This window comes from Quercus robur, chromosome 5 (genome assembly GCF_932294415.1).
Source record: "Quercus robur chromosome 5, dhQueRobu3.1, whole genome shotgun sequence".
In the NCBI taxonomy this organism is placed as follows: Eukaryota; Viridiplantae; Streptophyta; class Magnoliopsida; order Fagales; family Fagaceae; genus Quercus; species Quercus robur.
The window spans coordinates 67693571-67713853 of NC_065538.1; the positions used below are offsets into that span (position 1 = coordinate 67693571).

General features: G+C 42.5%; 1 protein-coding gene across 1 annotated transcript; it reads right to left on the reverse strand.

Moving 5' to 3' along the window:
* Nucleotides 1-15715: 15715 nt before the first annotated feature.
* Nucleotides 15716-16975, reverse strand: LOC126728592 (F-box protein At5g07610-like). The gene has a single exon (XM_050434390.1). The coding sequence runs from the start codon at nt 16973-16975 to the stop codon at nt 15716-15718; it is 1260 nt and encodes a 419-aa protein (XP_050290347.1).
* Between the last annotated feature and the right edge of the window lie 3308 nt (nt 16976-20283).

Below are 20283 nucleotides of genomic sequence, written 5' to 3' on the forward strand. Positions count from 1 at the left end.
GGAACAGACGCCATAAGTTGAAACTCTCTCTCAAACAAAAAAAAAAAAAAAATAGCCGCTCCTCAAGCCACTTTGTTAAAAATAAATATTTACATATATAATCATATAATGATCTATATATATACACACACAATAGTTTTTAACCCGTGCGATGCATAGGAATAGTTACTGAATGAGTTTAAGGGGGAAAAAAAACCATTATTTTTGAGTTGGAGTAATAAGCAAAAATGCATGAAATTAAAAAAAAAAATGATATTGAAAAAAATAACACAATTTTGTTAGTTAGGCAGAAGAAAGTAATGTTATTTTATTTGTTAGTTTTTTTTGTGGGAATGAATAAGAGACAAAATGCTAAGTCTCTAGTTTAGTTTATGTTGTATATATAGTTATATATAAGATAAGTTGTACTATATATGTCAAAAGGTGTCTATTGAAATATCATAACCCTTCAAATTTGATATACCAAAAGGTGTTTATTAAGAGGTCATAAGCCTTAATATTGGATATACAAAAAGGTGCCTATTGACTAGAAAAGTGCCAATAGAACGTAAATGTGTTTATTGACCGAAAAGGTTCCTATTGAATGAAAATATGTCTCGAAAAAATGCCTATAAAACGAAAAGGCACTTATTGAATGTGTCTATTAACTAAAAAGGTGTCTATTGAATTACAAAATGACAATTTTTTTTTTTTTTAGAATACTAAGTATTTCTAACACACACATACGGGGAGAAGAGAGAAGGTTTTTTTAAAGAAATTTACAGTGGTGTATATCCAGAAGAGCCTAACTCTTGGATACACAGTACAGGCTTTAAACCTCTTTTACTCATACTCATTTTCCAATGTGGGATTAACCCACTATTTTTTCTTTTGAGAATACTAAGTATTTTTAACACACACACACGGGGAGAGGGGAGAAGGTTTTTTAAAGAAACGTACAGTGATGTATATCCAAAAAGGTCTAACTCTTGGATACAAAATGGCTATTGACCAAAAAGGTACTTGTTGAAAATAAAAAGGCACAATTGTTTGGTATTTTTAAATATATACATGGCATTAATTTATGTAGCCACATGGCGCAGTGAGAAGTGGTCAATAAAAAGCTAATCATTTTGGTTTTATATTATATTATTTATATATATATAACCATGCTTTCTACAAAATATTTTTCTGGATAAAGAAAGTATGATTGAGAGCTTCTCATCTTACAAGTGATGTAGGCTTGTAAGGATATACAACTAAGAGGTTGGGCTTGTTGTACCCTAAGGGCAGCACTCAAAGTTGTTAGTCTACTACATTGGAAGACTCTATAGACAAAGTGTATCGTCTCAACAAAGTGTCTTAGTCCGTTCCTCAACTTCACCACCTAAAAACTCATGAAATTGACATTAAGTTGTTTATAATGTTATGAGAGGATTTTAAAGTACCACTGAGGTAATATTTTAGTGATACAATGTTATGACAGCAGGTTGCTTATAATGTTTATGGTAAATACAATCTTAGTGGTGTATGATTAGATGAATTGTTATTCTGTAATTATGAATTGTAATTTATTTTTTAATTTATGTTCTTAGAACAATAATTAATACTTCCCATCTTGTTTAAGACATAAGTTTTTCTTTCCACCCATGTAGTTTTGCCATGATCCTCAACTGATGTTGCCAAAGGCTAGCTTTTTTCCCCTACCAGTCATTGGGGTAGGACCCAAATATTTCTTAAAAGGGTCTGTAGACATAGCTCCCATGCTTCTTCTGATGTCATGCACACAGCAGAATATATTCCTAGGAGTACTGTTGGTACTGAGGAAGATGGAGGCTTTTTTAACAATTTAGCTTTTGGCGTGAAGCATCTTTGGACTTGTAAAATACCCCCGTATAGCCTGACAATCTTCCCTGGTAGCATTACAAAAGGTAGATGTGTAATATTTTGGCGACCTGGAGAAATACTAACCTCATGTATTTCCCTCCCTCGTACAATATGTCTCAATAGAGCAGTAAGGCATTTTGCTCATAAAAGAAAAATATACAGGAAAGTGAAAACCCTTGCAAGATTTCTCTGCTATGCTTGATGTAACTCGTGGGAAGACCATTAATCATCACAGAAAAGGAAACTAAGGTGATGCAATTCATCATGAGAGTTACCTGCTTGAATGAAAACCTATCTTCCGCATGAAATCTGGTTAAGTATCCATACTCTCCTCTGTTAAAAGCATTGCTCGCGTCTAAATTAATAGCCATATGACTGTTTCCTCGCCATTTTGTCATTACGTATTGTGATGTCTCAAATGCTACTAATATTTTTCCGAAGACAAAGGTGCTCTAACAATCAAAATTGATAGTGATGGTGCAAAAAATCGTTAGTTGGGTCCTTCATCCAATCCAAAGCTTTTGACAATCCTGTAGGATTTGTAAGATAAAGAGAGTTAATCGAAATTTTTGATGTATCAGCCTATATATCTTTCATATATAGATAGTAGTTTTGTAATAGTTTTTGACTTACCTTAGGGAATTTTCTTGACTTTTTTAGATTTGGACTTCTTTGTCTTTCAATTAATTTCTAAAAGCTCGAATTTGTGTGAAAACACAAGAGCTGTTTAGACCCCTAAATTAAAAATTACCGCTCGGTTGATTTTACTTTAACTTAAGCTAAGTACAGAATAGAGTAAATGCGAGCGAACAAACAATATAATTACTCTAAGCTATATTCATCAAATATCAGCAATAAAATGAAAGCTAAAAGAGTAGAGAAGAAGAATGCAAACACAAAATAACGCCCTAATGTGCTATTAAAGAGGAAACCGAAGAACTCAGCGAAAAACCTCTCCACCGCCCTCCAAGCAGTAAATCGATCTGCTAGAAAATGAGTTGGAGTACATGAATAACAAAAGTCTCTCCAAGCCTTGTCTACCCCATGTAATTGAGCCCTCCAAACTCTTGCAACCAATTGACTTGACAAAACCTTGTCTTCTCTAGCTCTTGGGATCACGCAATTCAGTCCGAATGCATCCACCAAACAAATGGCTTCATCTAATGCTACCCAGCAGCACCAAAACCTCACTTTACACTCAGGATGGGTGTGGTAAGTGTTTGAACTATCAACCTCTCAAGGATTTGGATATAGAGAGGTAGGAGTTGAGGAAAACCACAATGGATTGTGTAGAGGATTGTGGGTATGACAATCTCTAACTCTCAAGGGTTTTGGTTAGGGTTTTCTCTCTGAAAGCACTTCTCTCAATATGTGGGGTAATGTGGATATATATAGTATGGGTAAAGACATGATGTATCAGATATGACAAAATAGCAAAACAGAATGTTTCGCGGGTAAGCAGGTATCTCGTGGGAAGGCCTTACCCGCGAAATACTCGCGAAAACTAGCTGCCACCATCTGTCATAACTCTTCGCATTCCAGTCATATGCTAAGCACATGACTTCACTTTGCGGGAAGTCTTCTCACAAGCTACCCGTAAAAACTCCTTTGATCTTCAATTTTGTCTTGAGTCTTCACACACTCTCTCACACGTAGCCCATATAATGAAATCCCACATAAAATATAAGGTACATAAGATTGAACAAATTACAATCAAATTTAGCACGGAATTACAGCCAACACAAAATAGTTGTAAATCACAACTTTACAATTTCTTCTTCAAAGATTGTGGTTTATCTATGACGACTTCATAGCTTAATCTGGTGAGCAAGCTAATGGTTTTTTTTTTTTTTTTTTTTTTTTTTTTTGTGAATGAGCAATCTAAATGCCCTCTACTGAAAATGTGAGTCTTTTTGAGTGCCCATTGTTTTAAGTTGGTCTTTTTGAGTGAAGTTCATTGGCCTCTTTAAACAACAATCACTTAGATCGATTTTGGACGAGGTTTAGTGACCTCTTTGGATGACGATCACTTGGATTGATTTTTTGGATGGTTGTTTCTTGAGTTGACTAAGGATCACGTGGATCTTTTTTTGGATGGTTACTTCTTAAGTAGACTGGCGATCCTATGGATAAGTTTTGGAATAGGCCTTTTCCTTTATTGCCCTTTTTGGGCCTTTATATGATGTATATTCTCTTTGGGAGAATTTGTATCATTGTACTCATCGTATGATTTATATTCCCACTTGGGGAACTTGTATCATTTTGCTTATCATATGATTTATATTTCTATGTGGAGAATTTGTATCATTTGTTGCTAAAAAGATTCCTTTGCTCATTGTATGATTTACATTCTCATTTGAGGAATTTGTATTATTTGTTGCTGGAAAGATTCCTTGACGCTATGTTGTTTTGAACCTTCTTGAGACTATGTTGTTATTTGCATTAAGTAGCACATGGGCTTGCCAAAATTCGGTTGAACAAGAATTTTAGAAAAATTCATACATGAATAATAAGTTACCAATGGCCTAGTTGGGCCCTTTTCTTATTGGGCCAAAATTCTGATCGGACCAATTAATTTCTTGTAATCCTAGAGCTTTATCTCTTTTGTAATTCATCTAATAGTGCATACATTTTTGCATGAAACCTTATTACGTGTAAGTTTTATAGACGAATATAAAAAAGAAAGAAATAAATGTCTTACCGATGGTGACATTATTTTATCACATACCTTGATCTTTTTATTGTTGGGATCTTCTTGACGATCTCTTCGCTATTGAACTCTTACTTATAGAGCTCTTTCTTGTTGGATTTATATTGACTCCATAATTTACAAGAGTTAAACTTGGCATTGGTGATATAGATAGAATTTTCACAACTTTTAGCTATATTCCATTTTCTTCTTAAGGGTTTTTCATCTTCAAATTATGACATCCCTTTAGAAAAATTGGAATTTCTGCTCTTTGCATATCTAAAGCTAGTAATCTAGTAAACCTCCTATAGGTTTACATATGTACGGCACCGAGATTCCAAAGCCCATACTGGCCTTGGGCCCAGACCCATCTAGGCCCCGGGCCCAAGCCCATTCCGGCCTTGGGCGCAGGCCCAGCAGAAAGTTCCAGTTACCTTATGCCCTTCTTGAAACTGCCTTAGAGTAAAAACAAGTTTTGGGTATTGAGTTCCCAGAGTTGACCGGTTAATCTTTCCCGGTAGAGCGTATGAGTCATATCCGGGAAAGTCATGGTATGCACGGGAACGTGAGTTGCCGAACATAATCGGTCAAAATGGAACCAAGTTCCAAGATCATAAATGCTGCACCGCATTTTCACCTAAACCACCACTTTAACCAGATAATACTGGACCTTCAGTAGCACTAACGGTGACTGTAATCATAATCTCCCCACTAACCTTGGCTATAAATAGAAGAAAGTTGGGAGAAGAAGGGGTTCAAAAAAATTGAGAGAAAACAGTCAAGGAGAGGGTATCAACTGGGTGTTACTTTGAGTCTCTCTGCCGAGAACGACCCATTGTAGAAAATACTTAAGCCCACTACAAATAAATTGTGAGCCCAAGTGACCTAAGGTCCAGAAGTCTTGCACTTGGTTCTTACAATTGGCGCCCACCGTGGGGCTCTCCTACGAAGCTGTGGTTTGAGTGAGACTCAAGCAGGGGAGATGTCTGAGGAGCGTTCAGGGGGGCACGTTCCGAGCAATTCCGCAGGATCTTCTCGGGGATCGACGTGGAGGGAGAGAAGGCAGAAACGGCTGGAGGATAGGGAGCATCCAAGAGGAGAGGAAAGGTCCGGATTAGGAGAAGGATCGGCCCAGACACACCGGACAATTTCAAGCGTCTCAGCACATCGGCAATATGATGATAGAGACCGGGAGCTGGAGCGGTTACGCAGATTGGTAATGGACTTGGAGCTGGAAGCAAGGGGTCGGCGCCACGAAAGGAACCACAACCCCCAACCCAGGAGAAACCGTGGCGAGGAAGGTTCCAGCCGATCTGTTACACAACAATACCGAGACCGATCACGTTCTCAAGAGTCACATCGACACTCCCGGGAGACGCGTCGTAGACGGGAACGTTCCCGGTCGCATGGATATGATAACCAAGGGTCAGAGTCGCCAGAGGAGCGGCGGCACCACAACGCCGCGATAGACGCCATGAGCAGGGCCTTGCGGATGGCAGCCCGGTCTCCATTCTCTGATGAGATTGAACGGGCACCCATGCCGAGCAGATTCACGCGTCCACCATTCAATACCTATGAGGGGAGGACAGACCCCGTGGAGCATGTCAGTCATTACATCCACATGATGTCTTTGCATGCGCACAACGATGCATTGATGTGTAAAGTATTCCCCTCTAGTCTCGGGTCTACCGCACTGAGATGGTTCAATGGGTTGCAGAAAGGTTCTATACACAGCTTCGCCGAGCTGATTCAGGAATTCGGCAGCAGGTTCGTAACATGCAGCCGAGTGGAACAACCGGTCGACGCATTGCTTTCCATGAAAATGAGGGTCGGGGAAACCCTTCGGAGTTATGCCAGCCGATACTGGGAACTCTACAATGAGATTGGTGGGGGAAACGAGAAGATTGCGGCTAGCACCTTCAGGATGGGGCTCCCCGAAGATTCTGAACTGCAGGAGTCGCTGACAAGAAGACCCCCGGAGGATATGAGGCAACTGATGAGACGCATAGAGGAGTACAAACGCCTGGAGGATGACCGGCTGCAAAGTAGGGGGAAAGCTCCTTTTACGGGGAGATCTCGGCAGAGCATCTTGCCGCCAAAGCCGAAAAGGGACTTCAGAATGCAGGAACCAGAGGTGCAGATCGAAGGGGTTAATGTGTTGTTTAAAGAGCCCGTGCACAAAATATTGGAACGGATAAGGAACGAGCCATTCTTTAGATGGCCGAACAAAATAGGGGGCGACCCATCTCGGAGGAACCAAAGCCTATACTGCACCTATCACAGAGACAAAGGGCACACCACCGAGCAGTGTAGGGTATTGAAAGATCATCTCGGACAGTTAGTGAAGGCAGGGCACCTGAAAGAGTTTGTAGCAGATTCCACTGACCGGGAGACCGGGCAGGGCGCCCAACAGAAAAGGAACCCCCTCCCACCACCCCTGGGGGTAATTAACATCATTCATGCCGCACCGAGAAGAGCAGCAGCGGCAAAAAGGGTAATGACAGTGGCTTGCGCGGAAGGAGAATCATCCAAGAAGCAAAAGAAAGTTGGACGACTGGACATCTCGTTCGGAGAAGATGATTTGGAAGGAACAATCCAACCTCACGACGACGCTTTGGTGGTGACAGCCCGAATAGGTGGATTCTTGGTGAAGAGGGTGATGATTGATCAGGGTAGCGGGGCAGACGTTATGTACCCGGACCTCTTCGAAGGGCTCGGGTTAAAAACCCAGGATTTGGCAAGGTATGACACGCCATTGGTTTCGTGTGATGGGAGAGTTGTGATTCCCGAGGGGCAAATCTCTCTCCCAGTGGACATGGAGGGCAAGGAAGTTACAGTTACGTTCATAGTAGTCCGATCATTCGCACCTTACACCGCAATCCTGGGGAGGCCGTGGATTCACGCCATGGGGGCTGTTCCGTCCACCCTTCACGTGAAAGTAAAATTTCCTACTGAGTATGGAGTTGTAGAGGTAAGGGGGAATCAACAGGTGGCGAAGCAATGCCTCGTAGCTGCGGTCCGGTGGGAAAAGGAACAGCTCGGTCAAGCTGAGCACGCCGAGAAAGAGACTGCATAGCAATTACAGAGACCCCGGGAAACTGGGGCGGACGTTGCCGAGGAGGTGCTGAAGGTAAGAATTCTCCCAGATAGTGACAAATACTTCCAGATAGGTACAAGCATGAATGACCGAGAAAGGGTAGAGATGTTGTTGTTCCTATTGCAGAACATAGATGTCTTCGCATGGAACCCGTATGAAGTGCCCGGCGTAGACCCCGAGTTCATTGTTCACAAACTCAACGTGGACCCATCATTTCCCCCGAAGAAGCAGAAGCTGAGAAGAGCATCAAAGGAACACGTCGATGCAGTAAACCAGGAGGTCCAGCGACTGAAGGAAGCCGGGGTCATAAAAGAAATATTCTTCCTGAGATGGCTAGCAAACACTGTCGTAGTGAAGAAGAAGAGCGGTAAATGGAGAGTTTGTGTGGACTTCACGGATTTGAACAGAGCGTGTCCCAAGGACCCATTCCCGATGCCCAAGATTGATCAGCTAGTGGATGCCACGTACGGGCACCCGAGAATGAGCTTCCTGGACGCCTTCCAAGGCTACCACCAAATTGCCTTGGCGCCCGAGGACCGAGAAAAGACAGCATTTATATCCCCGAACGCAAACTATCACTACGAGGTCATGCCGTTTGGATTGAAGAATGCCGAGGCCACCTACCAGCGTATGATGACAAGGATGTTCCGGGAAAAAATTGGATGCACGGTTGAAGTTTATATCGACGACATGGTGGTAAAAAGCAGAAAAGAGTCGCTGCATACTGAAGACCTTTGGGGAGTATTCGAGATACTGCGACGACACAAGCTGCGCCTGAATGCCGAAAAGTGCACTTTCGGAGTGGGGGCTGGCAAGTTCCTGGGTTATCTGATCTCCACTCGGGGAATAGAGGCTAACCCCGACCAAATAGAGGCCGTCAATCGCCTCAAACCACCGAGCAATCCTAAGGAGGTGCAGGTGCTCACTGGGATGTTGGCCGCCCTGAACCGATTCATCTCCAAGTTTGCCGATCGCTGCCGGCCATTCTATCAACTTCTGAAGAAGTGGAAGGGGTTTCAATGGGACGAGAGCTGCGATGAAGCTTTTCGAGAACTAAAGGAATATTTGGCAAAGGCGCCGAGGTTGACGGCCCCGGAGCCCGGGGAGGATCTGTTTATGTACCTTGCAGTCACCGATCATGCCGTAAGTGCTGTGTTACTAAGGGACCGGGGAGTGCAAATGCCGGTGTATTACGTGAGCAAAACCTTGGTCGATGCGGAGACAAGGTACCTGCCTCTTGAAAAGTTGGTTTTGGCCCTGGTGCACGCCACGAGGAAGTTACCACACTACTTCCAGGCACACACAGTGTTTGTCCTCACCGAGTATCCATTGCAATCACTGTTGAAGAGATCCGACTTCACAGGACGGATTGCTAAATGGGGGACTCGGTTGGGATCGTTTGACATAAGATACCGACCTAGAAGCTCGGTGAAGGGACAGGTTCTCGCTGATTTCATCGCGGAATTTACACCCAAGAATGAAGGCAAGGCAATCTGTAGTGCGGAGATTCGCCCGTGGAGGTTATTTGTGGACGGCGCATCAAATGCTATGGGGGCCGGGGCTGGTATTGTCATAATCACTCCTGAAGGTATGCGACTGGAACACTCCTTCAGATTGGGGTTCAAAGCCTCGAACAACGAAGCCGAATATGAAGCCCTACTGGCCGGGTTGAGGGCAGTATTGCATCTGGGCGCAAAGGACGTGGAGATCTACTCGGACTCTCGGCTGGTTGTTTATCAGATCACTGGGGACTTCGAGGCTCGGGACCCCCGAATGAAAGCTTATCTAAGTACGGCGAAGCAAATTATCGGTCAGTTTGGAACGGTAAAGATATCCCAGGTAGCCCGGTCACAAAACAAGCATGCTGACTCTCTTGCCACGTTAGCCTCATCGGCTACCGAGGACAAGCCAAGGCTTATCACGATAGAACTTATAAGGGAGCCAAGCATCTGTGTGAGGACTGCTCTCGACCAGGCCGGAGTAGAGGGTTGCACAGTTGGCGGTGGCCGGACCATGCTGGATGAACCCGATCATAGACTTTCTTTCCAAAGATAAAGTTCCAGAGGATGAGGCCGAGGCCAACAAGATTCGACGAATGGCTCCCAGGTACTGGTTGTCTTCGGACCGAAAGTTGTACAGAAGGTCCTTCGCGGGCCCTTACCTCTTGTGCCTGCATCCTGAAAGAGTCAAGGAGCTTCTAACTGAGCTGCATGAAGGAGTGTGCGGCGGGAATGCTGGGGGACGATCTTTAGCACACAGAGCAATGACGCAGGGGTTTTGGTGGCCACAGATGCAGAAGGACGCCGCCGAATACGTTCGGAGTTGCGAACAATGTCAAAAGCACGCCCCAATGATCCATCAGTCGGCAGGACATCTAAATCCTGTCAGCAACCCGTGGCCCTTTGCACAATGGGGGCTTGACATCCTCGGGCCATTCCCCCGAGCAACGGGGAACCGTCGATTTGTACTGGTGGCTGTAGATTACTTCACGAAGTGGGCTGAAGCTGAAGCCTTGGCTAATATCCGGGATACTGACGTGAAAAAATTTGTGTGGAAAAACATAGTTACAAGGTTTGGGGTGCCGAATTCGCTAGTGACAGACAATGAGCTACAGTTCGACAGCAACGCTTTTCGGGCCTTTTGCAGCGAGCTCGGCATCAAGAACAAGTATTCAACCCCGGCATACCCCCAGAGCAACGGCCAAGCTGAAGCAGTAAACAAGACTATTTTGAACGGGCTCAAGAGAAGGTTGGATGGAGCGAAAGGAAGATGGGCAGAAGAACTACCCAGTGTTTTATTGGCCTACCGCACGACCCCCAGGAGATCCACGGGGGAAACCCCGTTTTCTCTGGCATACGGAGCAGAAGCAGTGATACCAACCGAGGTGAGCTTATGCAGTGCACGGGTCGCCGGGTTTGACCCCGTACAGAACGCCGACCTGATGATGGAGCATTTGGATTGGCTAGAAGAATGCAGGGAGGCCGCGACCGTACGTCTTGCCGAATATCAGCAGAAGCTGGCCCAAAGGTACAACCGAAATGTAAAGGCCAGGGAATTCAATGCCGGGGAATTAGTGTTAAGAAGGGTAGTGGGGAACATGCGGGACATGGCTGCAGGGAAGCTCGCTCAGAGCTGGGAGGGACCATACAGAGTCACAGCCATCGCAGGTGCAGGGGCCTACTACTTGGAAGACCTGGACGAGAGACCGCTCCCCCGACCATGGAACGCCAACAACCTGAAGAAATTCTACGTGTAATCGTTGATGTAAGCCATAACTTGTATTCTATTAAGATTAAGAGCATGATGAACTTTTTTGTCTATGCTGTTTTTGACTCTGTAACCGCACACCAAGAGAATCGCCAATAAATCTCTAAGGACAGAAACCTGACCCTCGGCTCGATCAATATCGCCGAGCAGGTGAAAACCTTACGAATAAATCCTAAGGACAGAAACCTGACCCTCGGCTCGATCAATATCACCGAGCAGGTGAAAACCTTACAAATAAATCTTAAGGGCAGAAACCTGACCCTCGGCTCGATCAATATCGCCGAGCAGGTGAAAACCTTACGAATAAATCCTAAGGACAGAAACCTGACCCTCGGCTCGATCAATATCGCCGAGCAGGTGAAAACCTTACAAATAAATCTTAAGGGCAGAAACCTGACCCTCGGTTCGATCAATATCGCCGAGCAGGTGAGAACCTTACAAGTAAATCTATAAGGACAGAAACTTGATTCTCGATTAAAATCAAATATCCGGACAAGCGGAAACTTTGCAAACAAATACTCGAAGGACGAAAACACAATTCTCGGTTAAACCAAAACCTGATAAAAACCTAACCCTTTTACAAAAACTAAGTCCAATAGCGCCCTCAAATTACCCACAGCGCCGCACAACAGGTTTTCGGGGGTACATTCTGTTAAGCAGCCACTGGTATAATTCAAGCAAAACACAAACAGATATAATTTCATTCAACAAATTGAAACGGAAAAAGAAAACGGACTACTAATTAAACAAGTAAAAACAATTGTTCAATCACCACATCCCAGTGACATGGGCAAATAAAAATAAAATAAAAATAAGCTAATAAGTAAAAGTAAAATCAGCTGGGAGGTTGAGTCGGTGGTGGCACTTCCTGCTGGACGGTCAGGGAAAAAGGCGGGCCCTCACCAAGAAGCTCCTGCACAGTAGGTATGCTCGTGGCCTCCATTTCCTCGGGCTCGGCGTGAGAATCGATTTGCTCCACCAACTCCTTCATACTGGCCGTCTCCTCTTCGTCAATGGCAACCGGGGCGTCCTGGACGGCAGGTGCAGGGTTCGGAAATGGAATCTGGCCGGGGTCTCTCAGCGGCGAGTCTTCAGGAACTCCCATTGCCTGAAGAGCGGCAAACCACCCGGCCTCGAAACCCATATGCCGAGCCCGAGCCACCACCGGTTCAGCGGAATTCTCGGCGTCGGCAAAGCCTACGTCATACCACTTTTGCTCCGCGGCCGCCAAGCCTGCCCTGAGATCGGCTATCTCCTCGGCATTGGAAGTGTTAAGGCTGAGGGCTTCGGCTAGTTTGAGTTCCATCTCATTTTGCTTGGCCAGGAGCTCTGCATTCCTTTTTTCGGCCAATGCCCGGAATTTCTCCGCAGCAGCAGCCTTCTTCTCAGCAGCCTCAGCAAGCTTCAGCTTTTCCTTAGCCGTTTTTACTGCTGACTCCCGCGCCCCCTTCTCGCGCTCGTTCTCCTCATCAAGCTCCCGTGCCCGGGCAGCCACAATGTGAGCCAGTTGAGCGGCCTAGCAAGAACGAAGGTTAGCAAAGAAACAAAAGGAAATCTATATGGAGTAAATAGACAAAAGAATTACCGCAATGGCGTGCCACTCTAACCGGCGCCCCACAGACTCCTCGGACCCATCATCGAAGGCGTGCACGTCCTCGGGAAGTTGGAGAGCCTCAGCCAAAGTTTGGGCAATATGGCCGCCCTCGCCCTTATCCCACATCCGAACAGAGGCGGTTGAGGGCAATGGCTTGCCGTCCAGAAGGAACTTTGGCTCCCACGCTGGAGCCACTTGGGAGGAGGATGCGCCCCCCATGCCAGCTTCGGTTGGCGGCTCGCGGATAACAATTCCCCCTGTTGGTCGGGGAGGAGTCTGGACTGCGGCATCCCCCGGGCCCGTGGAAGGTTGCTCGGTTACTTTCTGTTTCTTACAGGCCCGTCCGGACTGCGGAGGGGGAGGAGGCTGAGACACTGGACCCCAACCCTGAGTAGGCGGGGGCTGGTTGGTCGGCCGGGCACCAGGCACGAACCGGTCAAGGGTCATGACTCTCCTTGCCACCATTCTTGCACCCAGTTGGATCGCTTCAGCTAGCAAGTTAGCCGCTTCTATCACTTGCTGTTGATGCTCGGCGGGTTGATCCTCGGGATGGGGCTGCTCTTGGGCTTGGTCCCCTTGTTGTATGGCTTCGTGAGCTTTCTCTCTAAGGCGCTGAGATACCCGTTCCGCGGAATCGTCTCGCAGGGGAACTAGTTCATCCGCGGCAGTGAACCGCCGACCAAATTCCCTCGCTTCCCCGGTTGTAAGCTTCGGCGGCAAAAAATTCACATACCGGACGTCTATGTACGATAGCAGGGGGCTGTCAACTATCAGCGCCTGCTTGAAAGGCTGCCGGGTAGAATAAACCGGCTCCACTCCGAGGATCAGGTGTGAAGCCCGGAGTTGCCCGTCCCAATGCACGTAGATCTCGGAACAGAGGACGAAATTTAAATCCCTGGTGTGGACGGCTCTGAGGTCTTGAACAAACACTTTGCCGTCTGCAAAAGAACAGGTGACGCATTAGCCTTTAACAATAAAAAATTTTTTCTTTACTCAAACAATTATAAGAAGGGGATGGTACGAACCCACTTCATGCCGTGTGAGGGGGCAAGGGATCTCCCCGGCAAACCAATTGCCGCGCACCCTGACGAACTCCCCGGCGGAGTTCCTGTTGGAATCGGGTAGGCACGATATCAGCCGTACCCGAGCATCCCTTGTCTTTAAGTAATAATTGGTTGATTTGCTCCCACAGAGGCTGTACATTTGGTTAATATCATAGTGGTCTAATTGTAAGTTAAAGGTATGGTTCAACTTGCTGACACAACTAACTACCCGGTAAAAATTGGGGGGAAGCTGGTCGGGGCACAGCCCATAGTAAGTGAGTGTGCTTATCAAGAGGGGATCTACGGGGAACCTAACCCCACCTTCTAAAATAGACATCAAAGGAAAGAAGGCTGTACCCTGCCCTCGGTGGAGTTCCATATCACTCTCATGGCAGTAAGCCACGTCCACGTCATTGGGAATACTAAATTTACTCCTAAAGGTGGCCAAAGCAGCCGGGGTTTCTAGAAGGTAAGAGTAACCCATCTATAAAGCCTAAAACTACAAGAGTGAATTCAAAGAAACAAAGCTGAAGGAACAGGAAGGGGAAGAAAGACTTACTTTGGGTTCTAAGGAGGAAAAGAACGCTGAGCAAGCAAGCGCACAGAAAGGTGGTCGGCAGAGAGTAAGCACTAAAGATCAGAGGCGAAGGAAAAATGGAATGGTGTTTAGAGAAGGATTATTTATAGAGCCAAGAAGAAATGGGGGAAGAAGAAACGCTTAATCAAGCAATAAATGGGCACAGTCTACGAGCGACCCAACGAATGCCAAGCGTAACCGATTCGCGCGCCGCTTCGATTCGCAAACCGTCAGGCAATAATGACGACTGCGCCTGGCGCCGCGAAACGGCGCGTCTTTTGAGATGAATATTAATAAGAAGTGACAGCCAGAAGGCCCAGGCTAGAAGATTCTCAAGGTCAAAAGGCCCAGGCAGCTCCTTGATTCTTCTCGGCGACCGAGTATGAATCAAGGGGGGGCTATTGTACGGCACCGAGATTCCAAAGCCCATACTGGCCTTGGGCCCAGACCCATCTAGGCCCCGGGCCCAAGCCCATTCCGGCCTTGGGCGCAGGCCCAGCAGAAAGTTCCAGTTACCTTATGCCCTTCTTGAAACTGCCTTAGAGTAAAAACAAGTTTTGGGTATTGAGTTCCCAGAGTTGACCGGTTAATCTTTCCCGGTAGAGCGTATGAGTCATATCCGGGAAAGTCATGGTATGCACGGGAACGTGAGTTGCCGAACATAATCGGTCAAAATGGAACCAAGTTCCAAGATCATAAATGCTGCACCGCCCTTTCACCTAAACCACCACTTTAACCAGATAATACTGGACCTTCAGTAGCACTAACGGTGACTGTAATCATAATCTCCCCACTAACCTTGGCTATAAATAGAAGAAAGTTGGGAGAAGAAGGGGTTCAAAAAAATTGAGAGAAAACAGTCAAGGAGAGGGTATCAACTGGGTGTTACTTTGAGTCTCTCTGTCGAGAACGACCCATTGTACGAAATACTTAAGCCCACTACAAATAAATTGTGAGCCCAAGTGACCTAAGGTCCAGAAGTCTTGCACTTGGTTCTTACAACATATTATACAAAACTTTGAGTAAATTGATATAGCTTACGTACAAATAATATCATTTCATGTTGAAAGTATGAAAACTTAGAGAGGATTCACTATTGCCGAGTTCACTGACTGCCGTGCAACATTGCATTCTTTAAATCTGCCCCCACTCATAAGTTATGAATCACATGGGGATGGGGTTTCACTTGTCAGTAAAAGAGTTACCCTATATATATTGGGAGACTCGTTGCCAAAACGACTTGGGCCCTTAGTGCAGCAACCGAGCTCACTGCCTCACGCAACTTATAAATACCATAAACACTTTAGACTATGATTTTGATTTTCTACAATATTATGGCTTATTATATATGGTTAAGTAATACCATTTACCGCAATAGTTTTAAGACTTTCATATTTGTATTAGATTCACTACGTATATTTTAACATTCAAAAAAACTAGATTATGAAATAATCGATTATATATTGACATAACAAATTCGAAACAGTAATTAAAAAGATTTAACAACAGCATAATTTAGGCAAAAATCATTGCCTAAGATTCAACGTATCAAGCTGCAGAATAATTAGACGGCCTTCCCATTCTACGAGGGAGAAGAAGGAATGGGAGTTGGCCAACAAGGGAGCACAAAGTTGAAGACATTACAGCCATTGTAAAACAAGTGAGTCAGCGGAATATCACATACTACTTCGAGTATTTTTCTCTTCATGTTGCATGATACAACCTTATTTTGAATCTTCACATACACAATATCCCTGTCATACGGATGATAAGCTAGCACTACCACATAAAGAATTCTATTAGTCATGTATTTTGTGAGCCAAGGAGATTTTTTGGAAACCATTTGGTTGAAATACACCTCGTGCTCCAAACACCATTTGCCTCCTTTGTCATAATCCTTGAGCTCCCAAACTCGTAACTTGGGATGAGCAAAATTATAAGGATAGCCTAAAAGTTGGCATATTCTCAAGGCACCATGACACACTCCAAGACGTTCAACTCGGGATGGCTCCAATTCTACCGGTTTGTCAAAGACTCTGCAGCATTTGCTAGTGTAGGGATCGAACCCGACAAGCCGTTCATTCAAACTCCACCAGAAAAGTAAACCATTATAAGGAACACCAACAAAGGTAAAGATTCCCAACCAAAATCCCTGTGGGCACAACACCACCGATTTGCTCCATTTGCCTGTGTCGGATGAGAATATATCTACCTTGAATTTTGTGGACTTGCCTTTGAATTCAGGAATGCGCATCACCCTATAACTGACCTGTTGCTGCTTATGATCATTAATACCATTGTCATTGAATCTGTAGATGAAGCCGATTCGAGCTCTTCTACTGTGACGAAGGGGAGGAAGCGACACTGATTTCCCAGTAATTGGATTTATCACATTATACACAATCATAGAACTAGACCCCGCATCATCACTGACCACGTTTTTGGTGCACAAGAGCAAGTCATGACACGAAGCTTGAATAACAGTGTCGTCAACATTGTCATTATCGCATTGATTTATTGAAGAAGCTAGAGATTTGAATCCGGGCACCTCGGATGCCACGAGGAGCTTCATTTTATGCTCGTTGTTGTGGTAGTGGAAGAGCAAGGAAAAGGGTCGTTGCAATATTGAATTTGAAGAAGCATGGAACCTATTAACAAAGCCAGCGAAAGAAGGAGCAGAGATTAGAGTGCACCATTGCTTTGAGACGCATTTGCATAGAAATAAAGATTTCAGAGGCAGCCGGATCAGGATTTCCATCAACATACATCCAGGTAGATCATCTATTGACAGAGGAGGAGAGCATGGGCGTCTAAGTTTGCGAGAGCATAGCACATCATCCATCACTATTCACTCAGAATGTCTGAAATGAAAGAGAACAAAAGCTGAAGATTTTTTGAGACCAGGAAGTTGTTTTCTGAACTGATTATCCTAGCTGTGATGACTATTGAGTCCTTCAAGTTAGAAGAAGTCAGTAACTGAGTCCTTGATTTTAGCAAAGTGAACATTGTTGTCATTTGTATAAAAACAGTCAAATAAATCATCCGAACTACCTCGAATCAATCCACAACTTATCCTTTGTTCCCTGAATTTTCTCAGAAAAACCATCAAAGGTAAAAGATAAAGAACCTAATGTACCATTTTTGGTATATTACGCACTAACTTCTCAACACTATTAAACCCACACAAATCGTTGGACCCATAATTGTCCAGGTGGCCTAGTCCATCTAATCTTCTTGGGTTTTGGGTTGGGCTTTATAGTTTTTTATTTTATTTTTTAATAATATATAAATGATTATTAAATAATTAATTCAACAATTTTTATTTATTATTTAAATTTTTGGGATAAATGGCGATATATTATAGTACTAATTTTTTTACAAAACTTAATTATAGTACCTTATTCTTTAGATTTCTTTCTTAAAATTCAGTTATATGGCTACTTGACTAAAAAATACGCTACCATCTTATGAGAAAAAAATCATATGTAAAAATCTTAAGAGGGAAACTTAAGGAACAACACTTAGTCATTGTATCTAAGTCTTGCCTTTAATTTTTTATCCTCTTAGATGATTTTTTTTTTTTTTAAATAATGTTAGAAATACAAACTATCTTACAAAATTTTTTTACAAATTGCTGATATGGTAAAAAAGCGATATTAATGGTGAGTTTAGATAAAAACCAATAAAAAGTTGATCATGTTAACATTTTTGTAAGATAGTTTGTGACTGTAACATTACTTTTTTTTTTTTTTTTTTTTTGTGAGAAGTAGAAAAATGAATGAAAGAAAAACTCCGAAAGTTGGCAACTTATTCAAGTCTCTGTCGCACGAACATTTTGTGCGGTTTTCATCTTCCAATCACATTTTCTACTTGTTTATCTATTTGAATTAAACCTGAAAATTTTAAATCTCTTTCTTTTTTTCAGTGTAAGACATTTTATTGAAAATATGTATTGTATCATCCATTGTTTGGGATAGTTAAAAATGTAAGTCAATCGAAGATAAAACAAAAGAGATGTAAAAATATTTTTCACTTTTTAGAAGCGTAAAATAGTGTCAACATTACATGGCTTCCTTCCCAACAGAATATGACAAAAATCGTTCAAATCTTAAACTTCTCTCTCACCGTCTCACCTTGTCAAAATATATCGATCGTTTTTAAAAATTATTTGTATGGATGCAATTAAACATTAAAAACAAAACATTGTCCTAAAAAATATTTTCTCTGAAACATATCTTTACATTAAAATAAAAGCAACATTAAAAAATAAAAAATAAAATAAAAAACTTTCGATTCCTATTGTGACTCAAAATCTAATTGTAACTGTTATTTTATTTGCATTTTATTTCTGCAAGTAACATCCACGCCTATCCAATCCAAGGGTCCTAAAAGAACTTGACAAAAAAATGTAAAAATAAAACCATCAAATAAAATTCAAGTATCTTAAACAAGAGTAATTATTAGAAGCTCTTGGGGCATAGTAATGTGTCACTTCCTCCTTTCACATTTATTATGAATCTCATTAATTAGATTCATGGTCATCTCAACATTACCTTACCATGCTCCTAGAGTACTTTATAGTTATCCAACAATTTTTTTTACCTTTGTAAGACCTCCAAGTTCTCCATCTCAAAACCTAAACATTCTATTCTATGCAATGTAATGGAGAAGAGCAAAGAAGTACTGTGCTTCAAGAATTGCATTCTGTTAGGACATGTGGGATAAAAATTAACAGAATGTAATGGAGAAGAGCAAACCTAAGATTTGGGGGATTATTTGTGTCAATTTAGACTTGCTACCCAAAAAGTATTTTTGATAAATACTAACTCGAACAGTGTGTGTGACCATTTTTTATTTATTTAATGAATTGATCCATGTCAGATTATTAAATGCTAAATAAATGACACTTTAGCATTCCGTTAGGACATGTGGGATACAAATTAACAGAATGACATAAACTGAAATGTTTGCAAACTCTAGGAATGTAAGAAATATTTTAGCAACAAAATATAGAAGAAAAAAAACATGGCGTGGTTTGAGAGAATGGAGGAAATGCACTAGAATCATTTTTTTTTTTTTTCAACTTATAAATATATACCTTTTTATTCAAATATAGTTGTGAGAGTATATTAAAATTTTTAACACCAATATACAAATTTTTTTGTAATATTTACAATCACTTTCTCTCGTGTGTTTTCTTCTCAAATTTCTCTCACGTTTTTAATTTATATAAAAAAATTAGATTGTAAATGCTCACTCTGATTTCTGACCATATTTACGAGACAACTAAGCTTTTAAACAAGTTTAATTCTTTAAGATATCCGACCTTATTTTGTTTTGCTCTAACTTTTTCTACTACTGTCATTAACCGTGATTTGAAAAGTGTCTAATGAATTAATGTATTCTATCAATTCTATAAACAAATTACAAATGAATGCTCACTCTGATTTAGGTAATCATTAATTATATGTTCAAAGTTTACACCCCCTTTTGTTTTGTAATTTCGTTTATCGTTATCTAAAGCTGCCGAATAGTTTGAGCAAATTTCTAGACATATTTGTAACAATAATTTTAGGTCTAAGAACATAGAAAATGTAATTTACTAACTACTAATTTTTATTGATTAAAAAATCTCCAAGTGAGTATTTTATTTTGAAATTCACGTAAGAGCTATATTAAAACAAAAGTTCTATTGCTCAAGGTACCAAAAAGAACAAATTTTTTCTTCCTATGACAAAATTCAAGACAAGGTTAATGAAAATATCAATAAAATGAACTTCACACCAAGATAAAGTCAATGGTGAATAACATTTTTTTTTTCCAATTCTTAAAATTATGTTTTATCTTTTTTCATAAGCTGTTTAATCAATACTGTTAGAGATATATATATTAGACATATTAGCCCAATGTAATAGGCCCAAGCCCATTCCTGCTTGTATTAGTAGTTTAGGGTTTAGTCGCCTATATATACTCATGTTAGGGTTCATTGTAACACAGGAGGTTATTGTACTACACTCTCATACAATAAAGATATAGCCCTTAAGGGATTCCTTCGTGGATGTAAGCCATAAGGCTGAACCACGTAACCCTCGTGTTCTCAGTGTTCCTCCTCTATGCTTCCTCTTCCGCATCTACTCTAGCATACACAAC